The 26,122-nt window shown below is 40.4% G+C and overlaps 1 protein-coding gene across 2 annotated transcripts in view; it reads right to left on the minus strand.

The window, feature by feature from the left end:
• SPON1 (spondin 1) overlaps positions 1-26,122 on the minus strand; it is a 248,651-nt gene that overhangs the window by 123,163 nt on the left and 99,366 nt on the right. For both annotated transcript variants that reach the window (XM_025848450.2, XM_073882884.1), the window contains 2 exons: positions 24,984-25,057; positions 20,029-20,151 (listed from right to left, as the gene is read on the minus strand). In XM_025848450.2, the coding sequence (XP_025704235.1) occupies positions 20,029-20,151; positions 24,984-25,057 (197 nt within the window). The remainder of the gene's footprint in view (positions 1-20,028; positions 20,152-24,983; positions 25,058-26,122) is intronic.

A 26,122-nucleotide genomic window follows, 5' to 3' on the forward strand; every position in this document is an offset into this window, starting at 1 on the left:
CAGAAATCTCAAACAAAATATTAACAAACCTTACATCCAGTTAAGCCATATCACAACCATGTAGAGTTTATTCCAAGAATACAAGGGTGGTTTAACAATCAAAATTCAATCAATGAAATTCATCACATTAACAGAAAAAAAGAAAAATTATACGTATATCTTCATAGATACAGAACAAGTATTTGATTGCATTCAATACCCATTCATGATTAAAAAAAAAAAACCACTCAGCAAACTAAGAATAGAATGGAGCTTTCCTTACCTGATTAAAAAATCTACAAAAAAGCCATAGCGAAAATCATACTTAAAGTGAAATATTAAAAGCTTTCTCTGTAAGATCAGGAAGAAGGCAAGAATGCCCACTATTACCAGCTTTTAGCCAGTGAAATAAGACAATAAAGAGAGATAGAAAGCATAAGGACTGGAAGGGAATTGTTGGTAGAAGATATAATGGTGTATGTAAAAATTCCAAAATAATTTATATATAGGGGTATTAGCCCTGGGTGGCTCAGTCGGTTAAACATCTGCCTTCAGCTCGGGTCATGATCCCAGAGTCCTGGGATCAAGCCCCGCATCGGGCTCTCTGCTTAGCGGGGAGCCTGCTTCTCTCTCTGCCCCTCACCCCGCTTGTGCTTGCTCTCTCTTGCTCTTTCTCTCAATTAAATAAATAAATAAATAAAATCTTTAAAAACAAAAACCAAAATAATTTATATATAAACTAATAGAATTAATAAGTACATTTAGCAAGGTCTCTGAATACTAAGTCAACATGTAAGAATCAATGTCATTTCTACATACCAGTGACAAAAAAATGAAATTTTAAAAAGCTATTACTTGCTAAGTATAAAATATATAGTATCTAAGAATAAATCCAGTGAAAAGTGAATAAGACCTCTTCTCCATAGAAATCCGTAAAACATTATTGAGTGAAGTGTGTGTAAACCTAAATAAATGGAGTGATAGAATATATTTGTTGATTAGAAGACTCAATAATGTAAAGTTGTCAAATTTTCCCTATTTTGTTCATAAGTTCAACATAATTTCAATAAAAATACCAGTGGGTTTTTTTAAAAATGAAAATTGAGATCATGATTTTAAAATTTATGCAGAAATATAAAGGACTAAGAATAGTCAAAATAATCTTGAAGAAGATTAGAGAACTAATGCTCCCAGATATGAAGGATAGATAAATAGACTAATGAAACAGAATGACAGAATACAGAGTCCAGAAATAGACCCACAGATATATAGTCACTTAATGTATGACAAAGGAAACACTAATGTAGAAGGGAAAGGATGGGCATCCTGATAAATGATTCTAGCAAAAAATAAAAAAAGTATCTTGACCCCTACCTCACACCATACACAATTTCAATTACAGATCAATTCAGCACCTAGATATGGAGGGTAGAAGCAATAAAACTTTTAGAAGAGAATATAGAACTAAGTCTTTATAACTGTGGGGGAAGCAAAGATTTCTTAAGTGAGATACAAAAAGTGCTAACCATGAAGAAAAAAAGATCACTTGGATTATGTTAAAGCTAAAACCTTCTGTTCATCAGAAGAGTGAAAAGGTAAACTACAGAACAGGAGAAGATATTTGGAATACATGTAATTGACTAAGGACTCATATCTAGAATATAAGAAGAACTGCTACAAGGAAAAGGCAGACAACTCCATAGAAAAAATGGTCAAAAGACTGAACAGTCACTTTAGATTTATCCAAATGGCCAGTAACAACTTAGTAGTCAAAACCAAAGAAATTCAAATTAAAATCACAATGTGATATCAATGCACACATACCAGGTAGGTAAAATGAAAAGACCAACAATGTCAAGTGTTGGCAAGGATGTAGATTACCAGATTTCTCTAGCTGTGGAAAACTGTTGAACAATCTTTACTAAAGCTGGGCTACGTATCTTATGACCCAGCAATTCCACTCGTAGTATATAAAGAACAGAAATGTGTGCATATATTTACCAGAACACATGCACATGAATATTTATACAGCACTATTCATAATAACCCCATGTTGGAAACTACCAAAATGTTCATCCATTATAGGATGGAAGAATTAAACGTGATATATTCATGCAGTGAAATATTATACAGTTATGAGAAAGAACAAACCAAAATTATGCACAGTCACATGGATGAATCTCATAAACTATAAAGCTGAACAAAAGAAGCCAAACACAAAAGAGTACATGCTATAAAATTCCACTTATAAAAAGTTTAAAAACAAGCAAACTTGATCTATGATGGAAGTCATGATGGTGGCTGCCCTTTGTGGGGCAGCACTGACTGGAAGGGACAAAGGAGGCTTCTGGAGTTGCTAATATGCATGTGTTCAAATGAATGGGAAAATGTGAGCTGTACACTTAGGATGTACCCACTTTTCTGTATGTATGTATGTATGCTTCTATTAAAAGTGTGCTTTTTAAAAAGGAAAATGTGAAGGTAGAAGCAGTGTTAGCTTTCTTTCCTTGTCTCTCAAGGCTCACTCTGGTCTACCCTAGGCTTGAGCTGCATTGTATTGGAATGAAAAACTTAATTCTCATGGAATGGGGATGGTGACAGGGACATGACAGAGACGAGCTGTGAGCTTGTAAGAGGTAGAGGTGGGAGCTCAAAGCTTACCTCAGAACATTTTAAGGATCAGAGGTCAGGTGCTCTGGGCAGGAGCTCAGCCTGCATGGAGCCATTAGCCAGGAATTGCAAAGCTGGTATCTTTACTTTGGGATTTGATCTGTCAGGAAGGCAGCTTGGTAGAGAGAGAGCTTGGTTCCTCTTAATTCAACCGATACTTATTGGTCATGTGTTATGTTCTGAATCCTGGGTCCTGGGGATTCTGAGCCAAACCAGACTATGGCCCTGCCCTGTCTTAGGACATCAGGGGGATCAGACATGTGAACAGACAATTGCAACACAGCGTGGAAAATGTCAAGATAGGATAACCATGAGGCTGGAACAGCAGAGAGGAGGGCTGCTAATTCAGCCTGGGGAATTGGAAGTCTTTCCAAGGCAGTGGGGTTTAAACTCAGAACGAAAGAAGGGCATAGGGGCTGGACGTAATGTTGCTAACACACCAAACGGCCAGTGCAAAGGCCCAGAGGTCACAATAAGCAGTGTGCCACCTGAGAAGATAAGATGGGTGTGGAGCCAAAAACAAAACAAAACAAAACAAAACAGAACAGAACAAGTTACAGAGGGGCAAGAGATTAGGTTGGTCAGGTCTCAGTAAATTCAACACTGCTGAAGAATTAGCCTTTTAACTCAGGCTCACGGTAATGAAATCCTGGCTCTCCCCCTCCCGGGGCCCGTGACCTTGGTCAAGCCTCTTCCGCTTTGGTAGTATCAGAACTTTCTTAGTTTTGCCTTGAGTATTAGCTTTCCTTCCGATGCTTTTAAAAATACATAAAGAGGTGACTTATTTTTCAAAGGCCTGCATATAGTAGGTAATGTAGGAAAGTTGGCTGTTAGATGGGTGCCCAGGGTTGACTGCTTCCTGGGTGTCCAGGGTTCTGTAGCAAAGGAGGACAGCATCTCAGCCTTAGTATTTAGGAACACAAAAGTTGGCTCATACCCACGCCCACCACCATGTGCTGGCAGCTGAGCACACTGCAAAGGCAATAATCAGGATGGAAAATTCCCTTTCCAAGTTCTTGAAACCTGCAGCCCAAGGTGGCAGCTGGTGGCCTATTATTCCCTGGAGCTCTGGTGAAATGGAAGAGTTCTGCTTGTGCAATTCTAAGCAGGAAAAGTCTGTTTTCTCTTGATGAAGAGGGATCGTTTATGATTAGAGGGCTATTTCCTTAGGTGTTTTTTTTTTAACTTCTTAGAGATTAAATTATTGCAGTAAAGGGGCAGCAGGAATTCCTCTGACTCGATAAGGTCTGGCTTCCTAGTTCTTCCTTGGAGGGAAATAAAGGGTTGAATAATTTATTCGTTGCTTGAACAAATTTCAAGGGTGCTGCCAGAATCGAGGCCAGACCAGGCAGTGAGCTTAGAGATGAGACAGAGAGCCTGGTGGTGGGAGCTCCCGATATTTAGAAGAGACCAGGGACACTGGGCATCAGGCCGGTCTGGCCGCTCTAAGAGCCAGAATTCCAGGAGCAAGGGAAGGACCTCATCTCATTGCCCACATAGGTCTCCCTAGGGACCAAGGCAACCTTAACGACAAGGTCAGCCAGATGGGAGGCAGTTCCTAAATATCTATGGTATCAATGAATGCCTAAAGACTGAGATCCAATTATGAGAACTGGAGTTCAAGGCAAGAAGTGGATCACACAAAATGAATTATAATAGTAGCTAACAATTATATAACACTTAATATATGCCAGGCTCTTCTGAGCTCTTTACATACATTAATCCATTTCATCCTCACAAGAGTCCTGTGAAGTTAGTATTGTTATCATTCCTACTTTATGGATAAGAAAACCGAGGCACAGGGAGGTTAATGAAGGGGTGTGCCTACCATCTCATGGACAGTAAGTGGCAGAGGCAGGATTTAGTCTGGTTCCAGAGACCACACTTTTTACCTTTAGGTGTGACAGACTTGTTAGAATTGGGACAATGATGGGTTGTTTAACTCCTGTAAAATTCTTCCAAACAAGGAAAATCACTGGTGCTGGAATGTTGGGGGGCTGCACTGAATCTGAAAACAGGGCTGAGGGTCTTCAGCAGGCTCACTTTCTAGGAGCTTTTGCCTGTAACTGCTCTTTGTTGTGAGTTATTCTTCAAGCATATACCCCCTAGTAGCTGTGATTAGCAAATCTAAGACTTCGGCCAGTTTTTTGCTTTTTTCCTCTTTGCCTCCTCTCCCCCTACCCCCTGCAAGTTCGGGCGCACCAGCTACCAGGATGGGGAGCTGATTTCTCCCTTTGGCTGAGGGAAGTCTCTGACTGACAACCTCTCAGTTGGTGCCTCTGGCATGGAAGTCGCAAGAGCCACTTTCCAAGTGTGTGTTCAAAACCCAAAATTGACATCACAATTCTGTTAACTTGTTTCCGTGCTCTTTGGTTGAAAATCCGTATCACTTTGTCAACCTAATAAGCATTTCAGAGAGTTAGGAGGTTGCTCTACTTAGGGTAGTCTAAGCAAGTACTAATGAAGAATAAGACCCATGTCAGTTGGGTTGAAGAGGCATTTTACTGCTTTATTTCCAACGTGAAACCCAAGAATCCTTGCAAATTGGGAGGATGTTTGGCAGGAATGCAGTGGCTGGCAGAAAACATGCAGCAATTTCAGTCATGACCATGAATACTCAGCCTTATTTGGCATAAACAATTCTTCAGGGTATATTTTCAACTCATTGTTTGGAAAACTTTAAGCACATAAACGCTGTTAGCTTCAATAGAGTTCTGTGTATATGATTCTGAGTAACCTTATTAAGATTTTTAGAACATATACATTCTCCCTTCCTGTGATTGTCTTAAGTAGTTAGAGTAAATATATTTTTTTATTTTATTTATTTATTAAAGATTTTATTTATTTGTCAGAGAGATAGAGAGAGAGAGAGCACAAGCAGGGGGAGCAGCAGGCAGAGGGAGAGGAAGAAGCAGGCTCCCCAGTGAGCAGGGAGCCTGATGCGGGGCTCGATCCCAGGACCCTGGGATTATGACCTGAGCTGAAGGCAGATGCTTAACCATCTGAGCCACCCAGGTGTCCCTAAATATATTTTTTTAATGAAGAAGATTTTTGCAGTAAGCCCACTGAATAACATGTATTGAGCACTAACTCTAGATCAGACACTGTGCTGGAGCTGGGGATTCGGTGATGGTCCCAACCAACTCCAGTGCTTTCCTCCAGGGCTCTAGCAGAAAACCATTATAGAAGGTGGGGAAAAAGCAAAGAGGACACAGGAGATAGAAGGCAAGGAAAAGGATCATATAGGAAGTTTGTCCAATGTTATCTCTAATATACATAGTACCATGAAGACGCTAATTCTAATTGCCTGCCCCAAGGTTGAGGAGGATATGAGAGATTTTTCCAGATCTTATGGATTAAAGGAAGTGGGATGCACTTAACTAGGGTAGATTTTTAGAGAGGGTCTAGATTCTGTCCGATGTGACATTTCCTTGACGTCAGTACAGGGGATGATGGTGCAGACCCCAGGAGCCTTAGCGCTCAACAGCTAAGTGGTTTTCTTATCTTATCCCAGCTTTGCTTGTTCTCTAGTTGGGTGCTGCTCAGGTCCCTGTATACTTAGAGGTAAATCCCACCTAAGAATTTTTTATGTGCTTATAGGGGGAGGTGGGGAGAGGGGACAGAAACCAAGTAAAACCAATCTTGGTCAACAGAAATCACAGAACATATAAATCTCAAACTCTGTTTACTTCCTTTAGCTTATTTACAAAAATACAAGTCAGTAAATACTAACTTGTAATCAAGATTAGCTGACTAGTTCCATGTGTTTGCCTGGCTGATTGTGAAATGTATATTGTATTTGTTATTAAATTCCTTTCTGAGTGGGGAAAACTGTCACAAATGCAAACTCTATTTCCTCACTGCTGGTTGGGCTATCCACAGTATGAGATCTTTTGTAAAATATCTTTGCATTTTAAATTTGGGGCTATTCATCTTCATCGTATTGGGTATTCGTAAGGTTAGGGATGATAAAATGTACCTGGAACTCAGCCCTGTCTCCACTGGGACATGGAGGAAATTTAGGAGCCAGGTGGATACTTCAGGAAATTCTCACCAGCTGATGAAAGCCAATCAGATGAGAGGGTTTGTCCAAGATTTCAACATGAGATCAGAGCTAAATCTTATTTAAAGGTTGAGAATGTGGGTGGGAATAATGCCAAGGTTAGAAATAAGCACATTATAGCCACAGTTAAGACAGGACTTGCTGTGTATCTGGTATTAAGCAAAACAAAACAAAACAAAACAAAAACCCACAAAAAACCAAAACAACAACAAAAAACAAAAAAAACCACTTAGGAGTTATCTCATTCAAAACTGAAAACGACTAACACTTTGTGAACTTCCACTATATACCAAGCCTATTTTAAGATGTAGATTTTGGTCTTACTACATAAAATCAGAGCTCAAAAGGCCAGCTGGTGTATTTTCCAACGTCCTACAGCCAGTGAACAGAGGAGCTTAGATTTGAGCCCTGGCCCATTTTCGAACTAGTTTCATGAGGTAGGTGCTTTGATTATCCCTGCTTTACAAACAAACAAACTGAGGCACAGAGAGGTACAGCAATTTTCATAAGGCTCTATAAGTGAGTGTCAGTTGCAAGACTCCAAGTGGGATCTGACTTCTAAGTCCATGAGGGTTCAGACTCTATGCGGTATACATTGCTTTTTTAGCAGAGCACTCACCACTGGCCAATTCTGGGGGCAAGAGAAACCGGACTTATATATAGTTTCTCTCACCACAGAAATGCTCTTTCAAAAGGCTGTGCATTGTTCTGATATTTGGTGCTGAGGTTCACTATTCCCGGAAGAAACTGCTCTCTCTCACCTCCTGCTTTAGCTTATTTTTCTGGCTTTTAGTCTTCACATTAAAAGCAAGCCCTCTTTCACTTTCTTTTCTGAGGAGCTCGCCTTCAGAATACAGATCAAAGTTTAAAAGGGAGGCAGAATTAGTCCAGGAGCCGGGGAACCACTCAGGTCTGCAGGCAAGAAATGTTTACCTAAAAATTCAGTCAATGGACCCAAGATGGAACCAGAGACTTGAAAATCAAAGCCAAATGAATCCATGTCTGCTGCAGGAGGGACAGCCGGACAGATGGACAGCTCTCTTCAAAGGTTGCTTAGGGACCCGATAAACCTGAAAAGACTGTGCCCTGAATCTCAATGTGGGTGGGCGGATAAAGGAACATTATTCCTCTTCCTCCTCTTGGTTTTCCCAGGGTGTGCACAACAAAGCAAATGCAATTTGCATTCAATGACTGAAAGCCACTCACATCTGTAAACACTAACTGTCCCAGTCAGCAAAAGCCTCCAGAAGGCCTCTTAGCCCCATTTCGAGGAGCCAGATGTGAAGAGAAAGCCTTCTGCTTTTCATTGTTCTTTCCACTTGAGCTGCAGGACCCTGGGACGCTCCATGTGCAGGGAAAACATGGCACGCACTGCTCTTAAATTGAACCAAGCTGATTATGTTAGAGAGAGTGTAATTAAACTCTTGCTGGCAGTTGTGAAAAGGTTTAGCTTGCTCCCAAGCCTTTCTTCATGGGTTCCCTACAGGTAGCACACACTTTTCCCTTCCAACGGAAGGTCATTAGGATCACATGAATACGCAGAGACTGAAAGCTTCCAAGATGTTCTGGGGGGCATTTGACTCATAACTTTTAATTTAATCAATCAACTCAGTGGTCTAGTAAAGAGATTACAACCGTCCTACCCCCTGATCCTGGGCAATCCGCTTTACTGAAGGGTGGCCCTCACTAATCCTTTTTACTAAAAATAAGGCAGGGTTGCTCGTGCTGTGATGTCCTATATCCTTTGTCCTGTTATGTGTTTGTTCTTTCACTCTGAAATTTAACTGAGGCTAGGAAAAAGCTGCAAGTATTTCTTTGTACTCATGCTTCACTTCCAGCCCCAAACAGGAGAGTTCCTGCAAATTGGGGGGGGGGGGGGGGGGCGTTTGCCAGGACCGTAGTGCCTGGCACAGACCTTTGCAGAAACTCCACTCATGATTATAAATAGTTGCCCTTTCCCAGCAGAAACAATTCTTGAGGGTAGATCTCTCAAGTCGTTGTTTGGAAAACTTAAGTGCATAAACTCCATTAGCTTACAGCTGAGTTTTGTGTGCAAATTCCTGGGTAACCATACAGAATGCTGTGGCTTAATGGACTTTGTACATTCCCTCTCCTCCAGTTTCATAAAGACTCTTTGGAGTTTAGGACATTCTCATGCAAAGGGAAAAATCAAGTCTTTATTATTAAAGTATGCGTTTCTTGGAGTCGCTGCACAGGTACTGGCAAACAGGTTTGAAGGAAATACTGCATGAAAAATGCATGGGCTGGTGTCATACTTAAATGTTAATCACATCCATTTTGCCAGGGGAACTGGTGACATTAGAACTTACACAATAACTGATCCATGACTTGCCAATGAATCCAACACTTCTTCCTCCTCAAATCGGTTCCAAACAGGTGGCCGTTTAAGCTGCATGAATGAGAGGCACTAACCATGTGCTCTTTGAACTGCCAATCGGTAGGAGTAAATGGCAAATAAGTCATCAATAAATTAATTTAGCCCTATTGGTGGTAATGAGACTTTACCTTGATAGATACAAGGACAGTAATACTTTATATATCATACCATATCATGGTCAGTCCAGCAAAGGCGTATCTTATTTAAGAAAGGGTATGCTTGAGAACTAGTTTGTGGGCCTCCAGGAGGGAGGCAGCACTAGAGGCTGGAACCTTCCAATTTCAAGTGCCATTTAAATGCCAATAAAATTGTCTGAGGCAAAGGTTTCAGAGATAGCAGTCATAATCATCACATGAGGAAAAAATGAGTAAAAGGGGGAGAAATGATTTTGAACTATTAAAGATGTTTGGCAGTATGAGAGAAGAACTCTGAATTAAGAAGCTGGGTGCAGGATGAGGTGTGAGGGGGAAGCAGTAAGCCATGGAATGAAACAAAAATAAAAACAGAAGTTAGAGAAGAGTTGCAATGTATTTTTAAAATATACCTATTTCAGGAGAGCTCATTATGGGAGGAAGGAGTGGGTAGGCGCCAACCATGAGAACACAAGTCCAGTGTGGGACCGGATGCTATAGGAAACTAACCAGAGAAAGAGAAATGACCTAGGGGAAAACATGCAGAGCACAGAGAGAGATAGGAAAAGATGCAAAAGAAGATGGGTCTGGGGAACAGGGCATTCTGGCCGAGCACGGAGTTCCTGAGGAAACAGAAGGAATAAACAGGAATGAACTGACACGCTGCTGGCACACAGGAGATGCTCTGAATAGATCTGTGGAATGACTGGACAAACAGTAAAGAACAACAACAACAAATCAAAGATTAGGAAAAAAAAACATAGATGACCGCGAAGAATAATGCCACCACTAATGAAATAGCTGAAGGTATACATAAAGCCCTATTTAAGATCTCATTTAGAATAGCAGCCGTCATCAAATACTTTAACTGCAGGAGAAGAAGAAAGCACTCTGCATGGAGCTAGGTTATAGATTTCATGTAAAGGAATATAAATCATAAGTGAATAAGGACTAGGTTTTTTTTTTTCCCCACTATAATGGAAAACCATGGATAAACCATAGTCAGAGTAAAAAACTGTATAATTTGGGCTTTTACCCCGTTGATTTGTTAGCCAAATGCAAAGACTCACACAGAATTTCAGTCTTAAGAAATTCAATCACCCACTAATGGGCAAGTGTTGGGTTCTAAATTTATTTCAAAAAGAAATCTGATGTTAAAAAGACCTGGAAAAAAATGATGCTGTTAAAAATAGTAAAAAATCCTGACTCAGTACATCTTTATTGAAGAGGTAAGTAAATAAGAACAATAACAGAGAAGAATTGGTGGGAGCTGGGAATGAGGAGAATTGTTAAAATAAAAGTAGATAAAAAGAAATGAACTGAGTAGTAAGTGAAGTCAATGGAGAATGGAAGTAAGAAAAGGGTTGAGAAAAACCAAAACCAGCAAAGGTTCTCATAAGAGTGAATCAAAAGATGCTATGTTAATAATATAGGAGTATACTGATAAAATAGAAGTAAAACCTTGTTGTATGTTTTAAATTGATAGCTAACTGACTTAAAAGAAGACTGTTGCCAAACGAAATAAAAATAAGCAAAACCAAAACCAAATACATGCTCGTTGCCTATGTAATACCAAAGAAAATCTAGAAACAAGAAAACAAATTAACAATAACAACAGCGAGGTAAAAAGTAGAATGGCAGAACACAAACTGCATAGGACTGAGGTTAAAGTAAGTGTAAGTTTAAATAATCATGTTGAGAAACAAAACAAAACAGAACAAATAAAAAAACTGAAACAAAAAAAAGAGAGAAAGAAAAACACAAAAGCCCTTCCAATTGCATGAATGCAATAGTTTACTGGAAAATCTTTAAAAGGCATAGACAGTCTAAAAATAAGAAAAAATAAATTTAAAAAAACACTAAAAAGGGAAATTAATTAAAGGGAAGAAAAAGCAGGTGAGTTTTCAGGCACGATTGAATTTAAGGCAAAAGTTATTAAAGCCAGCTAATTATGTTAATTATGTGATGTTGAAAGTCAGAGTTAATCATGAGGATATAATGATATGATGCTATAGGTTCCAAAGACATAGTGACAAATGGAAAACAATCTGTTAAAGATCAAGGAGAAATGGTAAGTACACAGTTTTAGATCAAGATGTTAGTACCCCATTATCAGAACATGAAAAATCAAGAAGAAATGATCAAGTAATAGAGCCTGAATAAACATAATTAAACTTACCATCATCTAGCAGTAAGTATAGATACTGCCAAGAATTAAAGGGATTGAACACCATAAATAAAAAACCCTGCAAGTTTATTGTTGGTTCCTGATGAGATGGTGAATTAGCACTCACGCCTCACTCCTCTGAGTTCAACCTCGGGAAACTTCAGAAACACAGACCCATGGAACTACCAGAGACACGGAAATACACAGGAGATCAAAGACTCTCCTCGAAAATAACCAACACGAATGTGTATTGGGGTCGAGGGGTGGTAGACAACAAAGGAATCTGAGAACACACTAACATTCTTGTTTTGTTCAGAGGAAGACCAATATTGAAATGTTTTTGAAATCAATATAGATAAATCAACCTAAGTATGTGTTTTAAATTAGAAGCAACCACCACAAGAACAACAACATGAGTCAAATAACGTCTAAACCAGCAAAAGAAAACTTAATGCAGGCAATGGAAAGAATAGAAGTGGTTAAAAAAAAAAGAAACAAAAAGAAATTACAATCAGCAAATATAAAATAAGATAGCAGAAAGATTAGAATATGACAGTCGTCCAATGTGGGGGTACATGGAATGTAACAAAAAGTAAATAAAGCCAGAGGGGCCCCAAATGGACCAAGGACGCTCGTGTGCCATAAAGTAAATAACATATCCCTCAGCACCTGCGTGGAATAAAGGAAAAGGCTTTCTCGAGTAAACAGATATGAGGTCATGAAAAAACAAACAAAGCACATTCTGTAAATACACAAAAGCAGAAATGTTCTATTACATACTCTCTTCACCAAAACAAAATAAAGAAACTTCCATGAAAAAGCCATCTACAAAGAAGCCCAACTAGCACATGGAGACAAAACAGAGCTGCTCTGTCTTTGGTCTCCAGGCTAAGCAAAAAGGGTCCCCCTTCAGAATTTAGAACCATGAGATTGAAATTTGACATTGCTCCACTGTGGTGTAGTTCTTGTGTTGTTCTAAAAGGGTCTGATTCTTTGTTGCCTGTTTTTCTGGATGCTTTTCGGGTTGTCCCCCTATCCCCATTACTCTATAAAGTTTCATGATGGTAAGCTTTTTTCATCCATTGTGCTGAACGCCTGGTTCCTGAGGTTATTCCTGTGTTCTGTGCAAGCAGTTGGCTTGGCTCTTAGGCACCCCCTCTCTACAGGTACGGAGGATTCTTCCTTCTTCGCTCTGCTGAGAGTTGCCCACCTCTCCGGCTCCCCAGATTTTGCCAATATCTCTGGTAGGGTGTGGTCTTCTTTCCTTTTTTCTTGTCTTTGTGAGTTTATTTTTTATTCACCTAGTGCTGTCTTTATGCGGTTGGAGGAAAGATCAGAAATTAATGTTTGCATTCAACGTGCCATGTTTAACTGGAAGACCAGATTAACTGACTCTCCTTCCCCATCCCGATGCATAACACAGAGAGTTGTTGCCGCAAGACTTCCCAGAGAGATGGAGAGAAGAGAGGAGAAAAAGGGGGAAATCCTTTCTCTTTTAATCCATCTTTCACTAAAACTGTGTATTGTGACGCATGTACTTGGTACCAAACTCTAATTCCCGGTGACATCTCTATTCATACACAGCCTGGTGGTGGCACCACTGGGGGGGCGCTGATGGGCACAATTACTCAGTTTGGAGAGGGATTGCCCTGTGATGGTGGGAAGGAGTGGGATTATTGTTTGTTGAATGTTTCATTTTGTTTCTGAAGTTAGATGGAGAGAAGAGGCTTATGGTCCACCTGTGACTCATCACCGTTCTAAGGCACTGGGCTGCAGAAACCCACATATTGTCTTATCATAAATGGGAAGAAAGTGAGCAAGCTAAATATTATACAGCTAACAATGCTTCCAAAAGTAATTTAGGGATTTGATGCAATCCCATTTAAAATTCTGACAGGATCCTTTACAGAATTTGATAAAATGATTTCATGATCACTTGCAAAAATAGAGAGACAATAATATTGAGGAATATTTTAAGAAGCAAGAGTACTTGTCAGCTCTGATGCTTTTCTCTGTCACTCCTCTGCATCCAATCCATGACAGAATCTACCTCTGAAAGATATCTCCAATCCATCCATTCACCCCATCACCATGTCCACTGCCTTAGTCCGAGCTAGCACCATCACTGTAATATCCTCCTCACCCAACTTCCCAATTACTGCAAGCACCATCCAATCTGCTCCCCACGTAGCAGCCATATAAGGTCCTCTTTCTCCTGCCCCAACCTCTTCAGTGGCTTCTCATTGTTCATCTCCCTCCACCCTTTTCCTTGCTCATTTTGTAACTGCTTCTCATTCATTCATTCCACATTATTTATTTAGAGGCTTTCAATGTGCAGACAATGAGCTAGGCCCTGAGGAGATAATGAGCAAAATCGGACTTGATTCCTGTCAATGCCATAGGGGTTTTAAAGGCAAACACAATAAGCACAAAAAAAGATTCAAATATGTTAGTCATTAAACCAATGACAATTTAAAATAATGAGTTAATTTTTTATAGCCATTAATTGGCAAAACTTAAACAAAATGTTAAGTTAAATGCTAAGGAGGCTGGGAGAAAGAGATCTATTTATTCATTATTGGTAACATGGTGAATTGATACAAATATTTTGGAGAAGAATCTGGTCTTAAGAGCCCATAAAAAGTGCATATCCTTTGATCGGGCTGTCTTGCTCTTGGGAAATTATTTCAAGGAAATGATTCAAAGGAAGGACAAAGGGTGGAAGAAGACTTTACTGCAAAGTTTTTTTTATTGTGGGGTGCCCAGGTTGCTCAGTCGGTTCAGTGGCCAACTCTTGATTTTGGCTTAGGTCATGATGTCAGGGTCCTGGGATTAAGCCCTGTGTCAGGCTCCATGCTCAGTGGGGAGTCTGCTTGAGGATTCTCTCTCCCCCTCCCCCTGCTCTCTCTCTCTCAAATAAACAAATCTTTTAAGAAAAAAAAAAGCATTTTTGTTGTAGTGCTTTTCTATGTTAGCAAAAGACCTGACATCACCTGGATGTTCAATAAAAGAACAGTTAGATAAGTGGTTTAGAGCAAGGTGATGTAACAAATTATGACTATGGAAACAAAACCAAATGCACAAAGTAGGATGCAATGTTTCCAAATGTGCAACTCTCTACCTGGATGAACATAAGAAGAAATGAGAGTTGTTGCCAAGGGTTAGAGTGGTGGTCTTTTATGTGATTAGATTTAATAAGGAATAATTTTTAAATAACATGACCCAAAGGAAAAGATGGCTGTTTCATTGTAAAAGTAACTTTGATTCTGCAGAGTGTATTTCCCAGTGGCCATTTTTATATTTTAGGCAATGTGTCATCAAATGAAACAAAAATAAATGGCTCCTGGAAAAAATGTTCTTTTCATCAATATGTATTTGTTAAACAGTGTTAAAACTGATACAATATCAAAAATGGGGAGTGTTATGCAGTTTACATCGTCAAGGGACATTACAGAATCTCTACAGGGTGGAGGCATTTGTCAAAAACCGAGGAGCTTGGGGCGCCTGGGTGACTCAGACGGTTAAAGCGTTTGCCTTCGGTTCAGGTCATGATCTCCAGGTCCTGGGATCGAGCCCGGCATGGGGCTCCTTGCTCAGCGGGGAGTCTGCTTCTCCCTCTCCCTCTGCCCCCGCTCCCCCTGCCTCTTGCGCGCTCTCTTTCTCAAATGAATAAATAAAATCTTAAAAAAACAAACAAACAAACCTAGGAGCTGTGTTCAGAGCAAGTGAGTAAAGTGACTCAGCATCTGTTAGGCAACTCCCAATCCCCTGGCAAAGACAGAGCCTGTCTCCAAACCCTGGGACATCCCTCTGAGGTGACCCTGCCTGGCCACCATGTTCCTGTAAAGGATACAAGCTCCTGGACCGCTGCTGGGCACTAAAGACTTCTGAGGACAGACACTGGGGGAGCTTGCTTGCACTTCTCCTAACACTTCAGGGTTCTGTAACTCTGTTCAGGCTCAGTGAATCCAGACTCTCTTTCTGACTTCTAAGTTAGGATCTCTAGAGAGGAGGTCTTTGTACAGTGGGGCAAAGCTGTTCAGAATTTAGTATTGGCTGAGTCCACATTGGTACAGCAGATGCTTAAAAGATGCTTTGTGTATGAGACATTTAATTTCACTGCAGAGGAGAGAAGGCAGCCTTGTGACAGTGCCCAGAAGAAGGCAAAAGGGAATCAAGAGATCTGAGTTTTGATTTTGTTTCTGAAACTCTCTGGCTATATGATCTGAGCCCTTAACTTTGTACTTCAGGTTTTTTTTTCACTTATAAAATTAGGAGGTAAAACTTGCAAGACCCAGCCTTAAAATGGATTTCAAAACTACCCAGTTGGGGTGTTTTAAAAGGATTTCACTACTTCCAGATGGGCAGCAGAAGTTTATGGCATTACAATGGAGAGGGTATGTCAGCCTGGACCATCACCTGGTCTTCCTGATTTCATCACATCTAGCCTATCCCAGGGAGGGGGCTGTTGTGGATGCAGTCCTCCGTTCTCTAAGAAAGGGAACCCCACAAACAGCATTCGGGACCAACCATCTTGTATAGTGGTTGAGAAGAACCACCTGTCGATGTGGCCCCCACAAGCAAGGACTGAAGGCACAAGGGTGTTGCCCAATCCTCTTGTAGAGCCCAATACGAATTCTCCAGGGCAAGTCACCCAAAGAGAACTGAAGGACAGACACCTTAGGGTACTATCCTATCCTATGGCAGAAGTTCTCCAAGTGTGGTCTACAGACCTCTGGGGACCTTGAGGCCCTTGCAGGGGGTCAGTGAGGTGAAAACTATTTTCACAATAATACTGAGACATTTGCCACATGTTGGCCTTCACCCTGATGGTGCTAAAGCGTGAACCTGCTGTCACTTAGCACCCATCCAAGCAGTGGCCTCGAAGGGCGTCAGCAGTTACTGCCAGGAGCCGCAGGAAACAATGCAAAGAGTCAGTTTCACTTTAGAATGTTTTTGATGAAACAATAAAAATTATTAATGTTATGTGTTAGTCTCTGCACATCTGAGTCCACATTTTTCTCCCATTCTGTGTGACTAACCGGGGAACGTGCATGAAACACTTCTGTATATACTCGGATACGATGATTGTCTTGAGTAAAAGCTCTTGCAAGCTGGACTGGACACTTTTATTTTCATAAACGTCATTTTTACTTGAAAGAACCAATGACAGACAAATTATGGCTATTCAGACTGGAGAATGTGGTAGACGTTTTCTCAAAAATGAAGTGAGCCTGTCATTTCAAGGAAAACAACAGACAGGATGCATTGCCAAGACAGGATGCATTGCCAATGACAAAATTCAAACTTTCAAGCAAAACTTAGAATTTTGGAAAACTTGTATCTGTCACTATGAATCTGGTAGCTTTCTAATGCTTAAACACATTTCTGATGAGAATGGAAGCAATATTAATGAATGTGATTTTTGATGTCTCAACATCTGGACCATCGGTGTAACTTGGTAAACCAGTATGTTCCAAATGACCAATGTATGATGTCACAAAATCATTTATTTGTAAAAGATTCATTCAAAGTGTAAAGTAAAGCAATGCATTTTAATGTAACAGAGTACAAGTTTACTGGTATGGTTTCATGTTCTACATTGCAATTATCCTTTAAGGAACTACCCTTTGGGGATGCCTTGGTGGCTCAGTCAGTTAAGCGTTTGCCTTCAGTTCAGGTCATGATCCCAGGGTCCTGGGATGGAGACCCACATCAGTTCCCTCCCCAGTGGGGAGCCTGCTTCTCCCTCTCCCTCTGTCTGCTTGTGCTCTCTGCTCTCTCTCTCTCTCTCTCAAATAAATAAATAAAATCTTAAAAAAAAAAAGAAGAAACTACCCTTTGTAGAGTTTTGGTATAGTATCAAAGAAGATTATCAGTAATTAATGAAAAAGTTATTAAAATATTCTTCCTTCTTCCAGTTACATATCTGTGTGAGATAGAATTTCTTTATATACTTCAACCAAAAAAAATACCACAATTGGTTGTGGTTGAATGCAGAGGCAAATATGAAAATCTAGGTGTCTTCTAATTAGGTCAGATATTAAAGAGATTTGCAAAAATGTAAAACAATGATGCTCTTTCACTAAATTTCTTTTGTTTTAGACAATATAATTATTTTCATAAAATATGTTAACATGTAATGGGTTTATTACTGCTAATTCATTATATGTTACTTTTTAAATTAGTTAAATAAGTAATATTTTAAAACTTCTGTTTTAATTTTTGATATGTTGAATTTTGATAGACAACTCATATAAGCAAAAGGATGTTTGAGTTCTCAATAATTTTTAAGCATTTTGTAATTAAAAAGCTTGAGAATTGCTGCTCTGAGATCCTTGTCAACAAAGTGGTATTTGGGATGAGCAATAATAAAGGGGAGAGGGACCTGATATTTATCAGTTTGCACTATGGTTGGGAAGCATCATGGCTTAATTGGGCTTCATGGCAAGTGTTGGTTATCAAGACAAAATCATCCCTGGAGCAGCAAAAGGAAAGTCATCTATTACTTAAGATTAGTAGAAATCACTTCTGCCAGCATTGAATTTTCAAAGTCCTTCTTAGACCCTCTCTGTGTCCTTCCCATTGGCTCCAATCCTCTGACCCCTTTCCCTCTAAGGAAGGTCTGGCCTACAATTCCTCATCAGTATTGGCCATGGTGACTAGATGGGAGCTAGAAATCTGCCTCCCAGGTCTCAGCGAATGCTACTCTGAGTTCAACAATCAGTACCTAATACTTGGGAAGGCACCAGGCACTCCAAGGCACTAAGAATGAAAGATGAGTGTGTCATGGCTTTTGTTCTGGAGGACTGTTCTGCCTGATAGAGAAGAAAGACTCCTTAAGAAATAATTACAGTCCGATGTGATAAACGCTCCTCTGTACATAGTGACCAGATTTTTCCAACCCAAAATTAAGACACACTGACATCTGACAAAGGAACAATCCTGGGGGATCTAGAGCACATGCCTGTTTTATTAAGAAACTCCCAACAACTCCACAGAAATTCTGAATATATTTGTACTTGATTTGGCCCAAAGACCCAGAAACAATGGTCTGTACCTTTTTTTTTTTTTTCAAATTCTGGGGAATAACAGTGTCAGAACAGAACAGCACAAGAAGCTCCTTAGGATTACGAAAGATGAGTAATGGGCCCCTAACATTTTATTTCCTCTGGGTTAGTGGACTGGAGGCACTGGAGGAAATTTTTTTCCATCATCCTTGTTCCAAGTGGTTTCTTCCTCCCCAGGAAGAGAGTCCAACTTTGTTCACACAGGTCTCCCACACCAGCTGAAGCAGATCAAGCTGAATCCCAGAGTGAGAAGAATGAACTAGGAAGAAGTTTCTAAGATCCCAAGTCTTGATTACATGTGGGTAAAATTAAACAATAGGGCTCTTGATCTGCCAAGTCCCTGCTGGGTGGGCTGCCTGGGGACTATGGAGGCTCTGGTCTGGACCAGGTCTTCTCAAGTCCCAACCACGTACCCTTTTACTCCCCCTTTTTTGGGGGCTGACCCAAATCTCTCTTTTTAATCTCTTTCTCCCAGTTCCACTTGTCTTTTCCAGCTGTGGCAACTCCAAAATGAAATGAATAAGGATAAAACAGACAACGAACAGAAAAATCATGCTCAGTGCCCCACACCAACAGCCTGCCACCCACAGTTACAGAGAATGAGCGTCACTGGGTCTTAAAGGCAGTCCAAGGAGCCTGACAAATCCCTTTTCAAATCTTGGATCCACTATTAACTTACATCTGACTAGGAGCAAATCATGACATCTCTCTGATAGTCAGTGAGCTCATCCACAAACACAGGTTATTCTGAGGATTAAATGACATAAACATTATGTACAAATGCTTGGCACACGGTAGGTCCACTACTCATCGTTAGAATTTTTGTGTGTGATTATTCAGTAAGTGCCTGTCTCCCCACAAATCTCTGAGTTGTATGAAAATATGGGTTGTGTCTTTTTTTATTCACTATTATATCGCTAGAGCTTAGCATGGTGCCTGGCACATGCTAGGTATTTGTTGAGATGACGATATGATAAAAGGGAGTTGGTAGGGTCCTGATTAAGGATCTTCTCTAAAATAGCAAGTTTGGGGCCTCCTAACAACTCCCATGGATTGGTATTGGCTCTCCGGAGCATGGTGTCATGAAGGATTCTAAGGTGGTATCTGGAATCCATAGGGAAAGGGTATGCAGATAGATTACCAACATTATGGTTGAGGATGTTGAATGTTTGTTGACCTTAATCTGTGGAGTCAAGAGCAGGTCCTTCTTGCCAGCTATTTCCAGCACAGATAGATCTATTGTGTAATTCATGGATAGAGCCTCTTTAGGGGGACTGAGGTTACCAAATGCTTGACCTGAAGATAAACAGCATGACCTTAGAAATATTTTTTTAAAATCACAGATTAGAACAACGCTATGCAACGAAAGCTCAAAGCATACCAGTATTATATCTGCTAATCTTGATGAATTCACTTTCTGGGAATGTGTATTTCACGAGTCAGCTGGTAAAAGCCAATAGACCTGACATACTTCGGCTGGTTTACCCCACAACCAGACAGAACTTCACTGTGCGCCTTCCCCCAATCCATGAGGTGTCTACTCTACTCACGAGGGTAATCCTTTGGGTGCGTCTTCTCGGACCAATTCCCATAAAATGTGAGTCTGTACTTGGCAGTTCCACAGGCACAGCAGTCTAAGATTGGTTTGTCAGTCACCCCGTCAAACATGGAATCTGAAACAGTCAGGGAAATCGCTAAGTTAGGAAACAAATGTGGGTGACTTATAAGGCAGCACCATCTTGGTCTTATCCTGTCCTTAAGGCTTGGGGAAAAGAAGATGACGTGCAGTTTTCATTGACTAACAACACCCAGAACCAGGTCAGTACTTGGGCTATAAAGGATTTTTATATACCTCTAAGTATGGTAATTATATTCTGCAAATTAAAAAGACTCAGAACTTTTTGCTCTAACAATGTGAGGAGACCTGTGGGACCAATAAGGCTGAATATTTAGGAAACCAGGGATAAAATTTACTGTTATCCTTTTTCCCCACAATAGGACTTGCCCACTACATTTTAAGAGGAATATGCATGTGTGTGTTTTCTCTAAGAAATGTTCTCTGGGGCTAAATTGCCAGGACCAGAAGGAACAGCTTTGCAGAGGAGCAGTGAGAACAAGTAGACAGGCATAAAGGACTGCCGAAAATTATTGTAAAAATGTAAAAAATGCACATTTTCAATAGGCTTTTCCTCATAGGGAATAGTGGGTCTAAATGCGTCACATCCCTTCTTATCAAGCTTTCAGAGACTTGGGAGGGGTGGGGGTTTAGGACTATGTTGGTAAGTTCAGGTTTACTTCTGAGCACAGCAGCAGCCAGGAAAAACTTAACAAGACTCCCTCTTTGCCCCCATTTTTATCTGTGAATAGCCGAAAGTGGGGAAAGAGAGATTACATGAATAAATTCAGTATTTCCGATTGTCAAGCTCACATCCCTAACTGCATTGTTGCTTTCAGTCTGTTCTGCTTCCTGCAAGACCAAACAATGGCTTACAGATGCAACTTGCTTCAGCTGCTTTTTCTTTGGTTTCTCCAGTGGTATTAACATAAAGTTTCTTTTTTTTTTTTTTTGCAAGTTGGACATTTATTCTTAAGTATTATATAAAGAGTAGTGACAGTATAAAAATCTTTTTGAGTGTCAGGAAGAGCATTTAAAAGTCTTCCTTGTGGAATTCACTGGGTTCCTTTGGTCTGAAAATGCAAAATCAGTGATGGATAGAAGAAGTGAATTCTGCACTCTAGGATAGAGCAAAAGTATGAAATATGGTAATAATAACTACATTGTATAGAGTCCTTGTAAGTGCTGATCTCTTTCCATGCACTGTCTCATCTAATCCTAGCAACTGCAGCAGGTAAGCACTTTAGTTAACACCATTTTGCAGATCAGTAAACCGAGGCAATTAGGTAACCAGTGCAAGGTCGTGGGGTTAGTAGGTTTGCAGGCAGAACTGGAACTCAGGCCTTTTTGAGTCCAGAGTCCAGGTTCTTAATCTTTGTGCTGTATCACTCTAGGAAGGACCTTCTGCTGGATAGGTCTGCATAAACACCAATGAGAGTAATTTTTGTGTGTGTGTTTCTCTGTGCTTTTTCAAGTGAAGGCTGGTGCATTTAAAAAATGGCCTCCCTATATAGCTCCAGGGTTTCTAAATAGCACCAAAGAAGAGGTCTGAAACCACCCAAAATAGAAATCATTGTTTGGCTATTTTTTTCTGTACACTTGGAAGAGGCCCGCACATTGTCTGTGCTTAGGAGCAGGCTCTCCGTTGCTTAATGCACATGAAATCCAGGTACCATTCCTGTGTAAGCCACTTTGATAGTTAAGGGACAAGCCCTATTGAATATATTTCAGGAAAGGTAGCGTAAACTAGGAACGCTTAAAGATTTTTTTCCTTTTACATTTCCATTATTATTATTATGATCAACTATGTTATAAAAGAACTAAATTAGTTTTGAAAAAGGGATTCCAAGCTAAGAGATACATGTAGGGGGTTTCAGTTGTAGCTCCCAGGTGCCATTTGATGACAGAGCAATCTCTCAAAAAAACAAAATAAGGCAAATTGGTAGCTTTACCTTCTCAAAAGGGCTTTCACATATGGGAAGTAAACTTAAAGATATATTCAGGAGTTCAGGGGAATACACTTACAATAAACCTTTTGGAATTCCAAAGGAAAATTAGCTTCCATTTAAAAAATAAGGCTCCAAGTTTGAAACTAAAAACAGACCTACTGTTCCCTATGAGGAAAAGCCTATTGAAAAGGAACCAGGTTTTTAAAGGGTGGTGATGACGAGAGGTAACTCATCCCTCTTCTGCTAACCGCAGCAGGGCCTGCCCAATATGGGGGACTTCTGGCCGTGCTGATCCCCCAGCTGCCCCCTCTCTCATTTCTACTCCCCATCCATTAGCTTCTTCCTTTTCAGCTCTCCCCTTAGTCTTGCTTTGCTCCTTATTCCTTCTCTCCCGCATTTTCCTTCCTTCTCTGCGTTCCTTCTCTATCTCTCTCACTTCATCATTTGTGACGTGGTATTCAAGTAAACCTGGGCATGCATGTGTTTCGTATAGGTCACCTTTTTGAATATTTTATGTCTCTCTGTTCCTAATTGTAAGTAACTTAATGTTTTATGTTTCTTTAAAAAAATAATGATTGCCATTGCCTTTTATCTTTGCAGTTGTTAATTTTTCCCCTATGGATGCACAGCTTCAACTGAGAAAAAATACTCGATACTAGTTTCTTTCTCCCCTTCCTTGATAGATTTGATCTGACTCACCAAGGAAGCTGAGAATGTAAAGACCTTAATGAAAGAGCTAGAGATAATTAAGTAGGTATACACATTTAAGAGAAATCCTTTTGCTCTCTGCTTACAAATTAAAGACATTCTTAAGGTGATCTGCTTTGCTAATTGTGGGATTTCCTCATGGGTCTGCTGTCTCTGGGGACGGTCTAAAACTGCACGTAATGATCCTTCAGCCCAGGGACTGCAGGACCTTTTTTTGCCCACAAAGTTTCTGTTGGAAAACGATCTTTTTATACATGGGCATGTTTAGTCATTTTGATAGGATCTCCGCTTCAGAGGTGATAACCAATACAGACTTGCATGCCATTTGACACCGCATCTGCAGAATTTAGCATATTTGTCTGGCTTCACACAACATCAGGGCTGAGGCTCTGGCAAGTGCACTTTAGTTAATGATTGCTGTCCGTATGCGGGGGTGACAGCAAAGTGTTTCCTAAGACCCTCAAATCTGGGAAATAAGACTGTCCTCTGAATGTCAAACTAACAAAACCAGACCACAGTGGCTGTGATTAGCCATCTATGGGTGTAGACCTAGAGGTGGCTTATAAATGTGTGGTCCAGAACACTCTGACTCTACCTCACAGGACCTGCATGTCATCTCATGGAGAGAGGGCAGGAAGGGGACCGTACTTTAGGAAAAAAGAGCCTCAATAGTCAAGATGTTCTGTGCTAGCAAAAAGGCTGAGTAATTAAATACAAAAAGGAAGGCCCCCAAAGCCGTGTGTGGTCATGTCCACCTGGAAGCTGACCAGGCACCTGGCCCCCAGGTTCTAGCTCTCTGGCCCCTAAGACAGGTATAACCCTAATGCAGGCATCCAATTCTCTCCCTCTGCTCTTTTCATGCTTTCCAAGCCATCTTCCACATAGAACCTAGTTTCTGCTCTTGCTCATCCAGAGGGAGCTATGCTTTGGTACAATGCACTGAAATGTAGTCCCTTCACAGAAAGGCAGTGGTTAAGAACACTGGCTCCTAGGTCCAAACCCTGTTCTTGACCACTAGCTGTATGATGCTAAGTGAGCTTTTAAAACTTTCCATGTCTCAAATGTCTCACCTATAAAATAGGGATGATCTAACAGTCTTCACCATATAGGGCTGTTATGCAGAGCACATGAGCAAGGCACGTGAAGTGCTTAGAATAGTGCCTGGCATATAGCAAGCACTCGAAAAATATTAGCTATTATTATTACTTTCCCAGAGGACCCATATGAACCTTTCTTTCTCTTAGTAGCTTATGATTTACTAGAATTGGAGAAGATTATTTCTCTCAAAATGCTAACTGCTCTAAATGCAAATAAAAATTCTGCAAAAATGAACAGACATTAGACAGTTAAGATATATAATTGTAGAACATTTTCTATTTTTATTTAGTTCTCTAATGACTTGTAAACATTCAGATGTTAAAAGTCTTAATTTTTTATGATGGATTAATAAACAAGCTTTTGGATACAGATAACAATAGCTAACACACACACATATATATATTATATATTATATATATATGTCATATATATATAATATATATATATAGCATTTACTATGTGCCAAGGAGGTGCTGTGCTATTTTAAATATATATTAAGTCACATGGCTGGGAAGGGCAGAGTGAGGATTCAAACCCAGGCTGGATCTGAATCCCAGCCTCTTCTCTGATCTGCCAGTCTACTTGATCTCCATGAGCTTTGTTAGAGTGCCTTCAACCCAAGGAGAGGGCATCAATAAGCCTGCAAACCTAAGGGCCACGTCCTTGAATGTGGCAAACTCAGAAGGTCAATGCTCCGTCGGCAATCCCACCTCCTGCTTGTCCTTCTTGGAGAAAATCCCCCCATGTTGCCCAGGTGCTTCACAGGTTCTGCCGGTGATTATTCCAGAGAATGATTAAAGACATCTTAAAGGTACACAATTGTGCATTTCTTAATTAAGTCCTGTGAATTATTCCAAGGAACCTCTTTAGAATAATCACTGTTTCACAAAAATAAGAAGACGACACCAATATAAGGTACATTATCTCCTACCCAGGGAATCAAAGCTGAGTAATTAGAGCTTAAGGCGGATCCAATTATCCACTGCACACAGCCAGATTAAAAATCAGTGCTACGTGAGGAAGCAGAACCTGGAGAAGCTCAGAAAGCCCAATCACCTAAGTCCTGCCACTGGATGGTTGGACTGAATGAGCCCCCTTCCATTTCTCTCGTCCCTCCTCCACCTGCAGTCCTTACCTTGTTCACAAAGTTTCTTGGTCAGAGAGCCCTCATCTTGGAAATAAATGATGCGTTTCTGTACGATGCTGGCCCTGTAGGGAAAGAAGACACGAGTGCAGTGGTGAGGAGAGGAGGTTCAAGGGACGTCGGATCCTGGCCTGGCTGCCTAAGGCTGTACGGCTTTGGGCGAGTCACCCCTCACACTCTGTGCCTCAGTGTTCATTGGAAAACTGGCATTCATAATAATGCATACCTCATGGGATTGCTCTGAGAACTAAATAAAAAAACATGTATGTCAATACTTAGAAACCACTCAATAAATATTAGTTGTTGTGCTGTTGGTGGTGGTGCTAATATCATTGTTAAGGTAAGAAAGTGAACTAATGGCATTTTCAGTAACTTTTCTCAGTGGCTCATTTTATTCCAGTTTTGTATCAAATGATTGAAGTCATTTAAAAACCCACCAAATTCAAATCAGAAAAGCATGTCAGGTCCTCTTCTGAAGGGGAAAAAAAGAATTTGAAAATGTATTTTGATTTGCTCTGAAAATGTCATTCTCTATCTTTCCTGAAAGTCTAGACGAAACTGTCTCCTACATTCTGAACAAAGACAATTTCAGCTGTTATATCTCTCTCTTAAACATGTCAAACACAGGATCCTGGAATCTGGAAAGAATATTTGGAGGCTGAAAAATTACTTCTGGCCAGCACACATTTTCCCTTTAATCTAGGACTGCACAGACAGACTCCGTCTCCTTTAACCCACTCTGCTGTGTATTTTCAGCTGGTCTCACAGACGTTGAACCCTGAAACCCAGCGTTCCTGTAATGTGAAGTCTACAACACTTAGCAATGAAATGGTACCAGTGGATTTCGAGCCCTTTCTGTTGATTTTCTTCAGCAACGCTACTCAATCAAAAGGTAATTTTTACTTTGATTGGCCCTATTTCACAGAGAAAGGGATCCCTTGGCTCCATTACAGCTAAGCACACTAAAGGAGGGTTAGGGTCACATGATCTGCCCTGTGTCACATGACTGCAGACCCAGGCAGGGGTCAATGTGTACATGGCTCTACAGAACATGGAGGCAGTTTTCTCTATGGTGTGGGCCTAGGCCAAGACTACTTTCCAAAGAAACATCTACTCTAACCCCAGTCTTG

Source organism: Callorhinus ursinus, unplaced genomic scaffold, assembly GCF_003265705.2.
Source record: "Callorhinus ursinus isolate GAN/ISIS: 27379988/994484 unplaced genomic scaffold, GSC_fseal_2.0 scaffold49, whole genome shotgun sequence".
Lineage (NCBI taxonomy): Eukaryota > Metazoa > Chordata > Mammalia > Carnivora > Otariidae > Callorhinus > Callorhinus ursinus.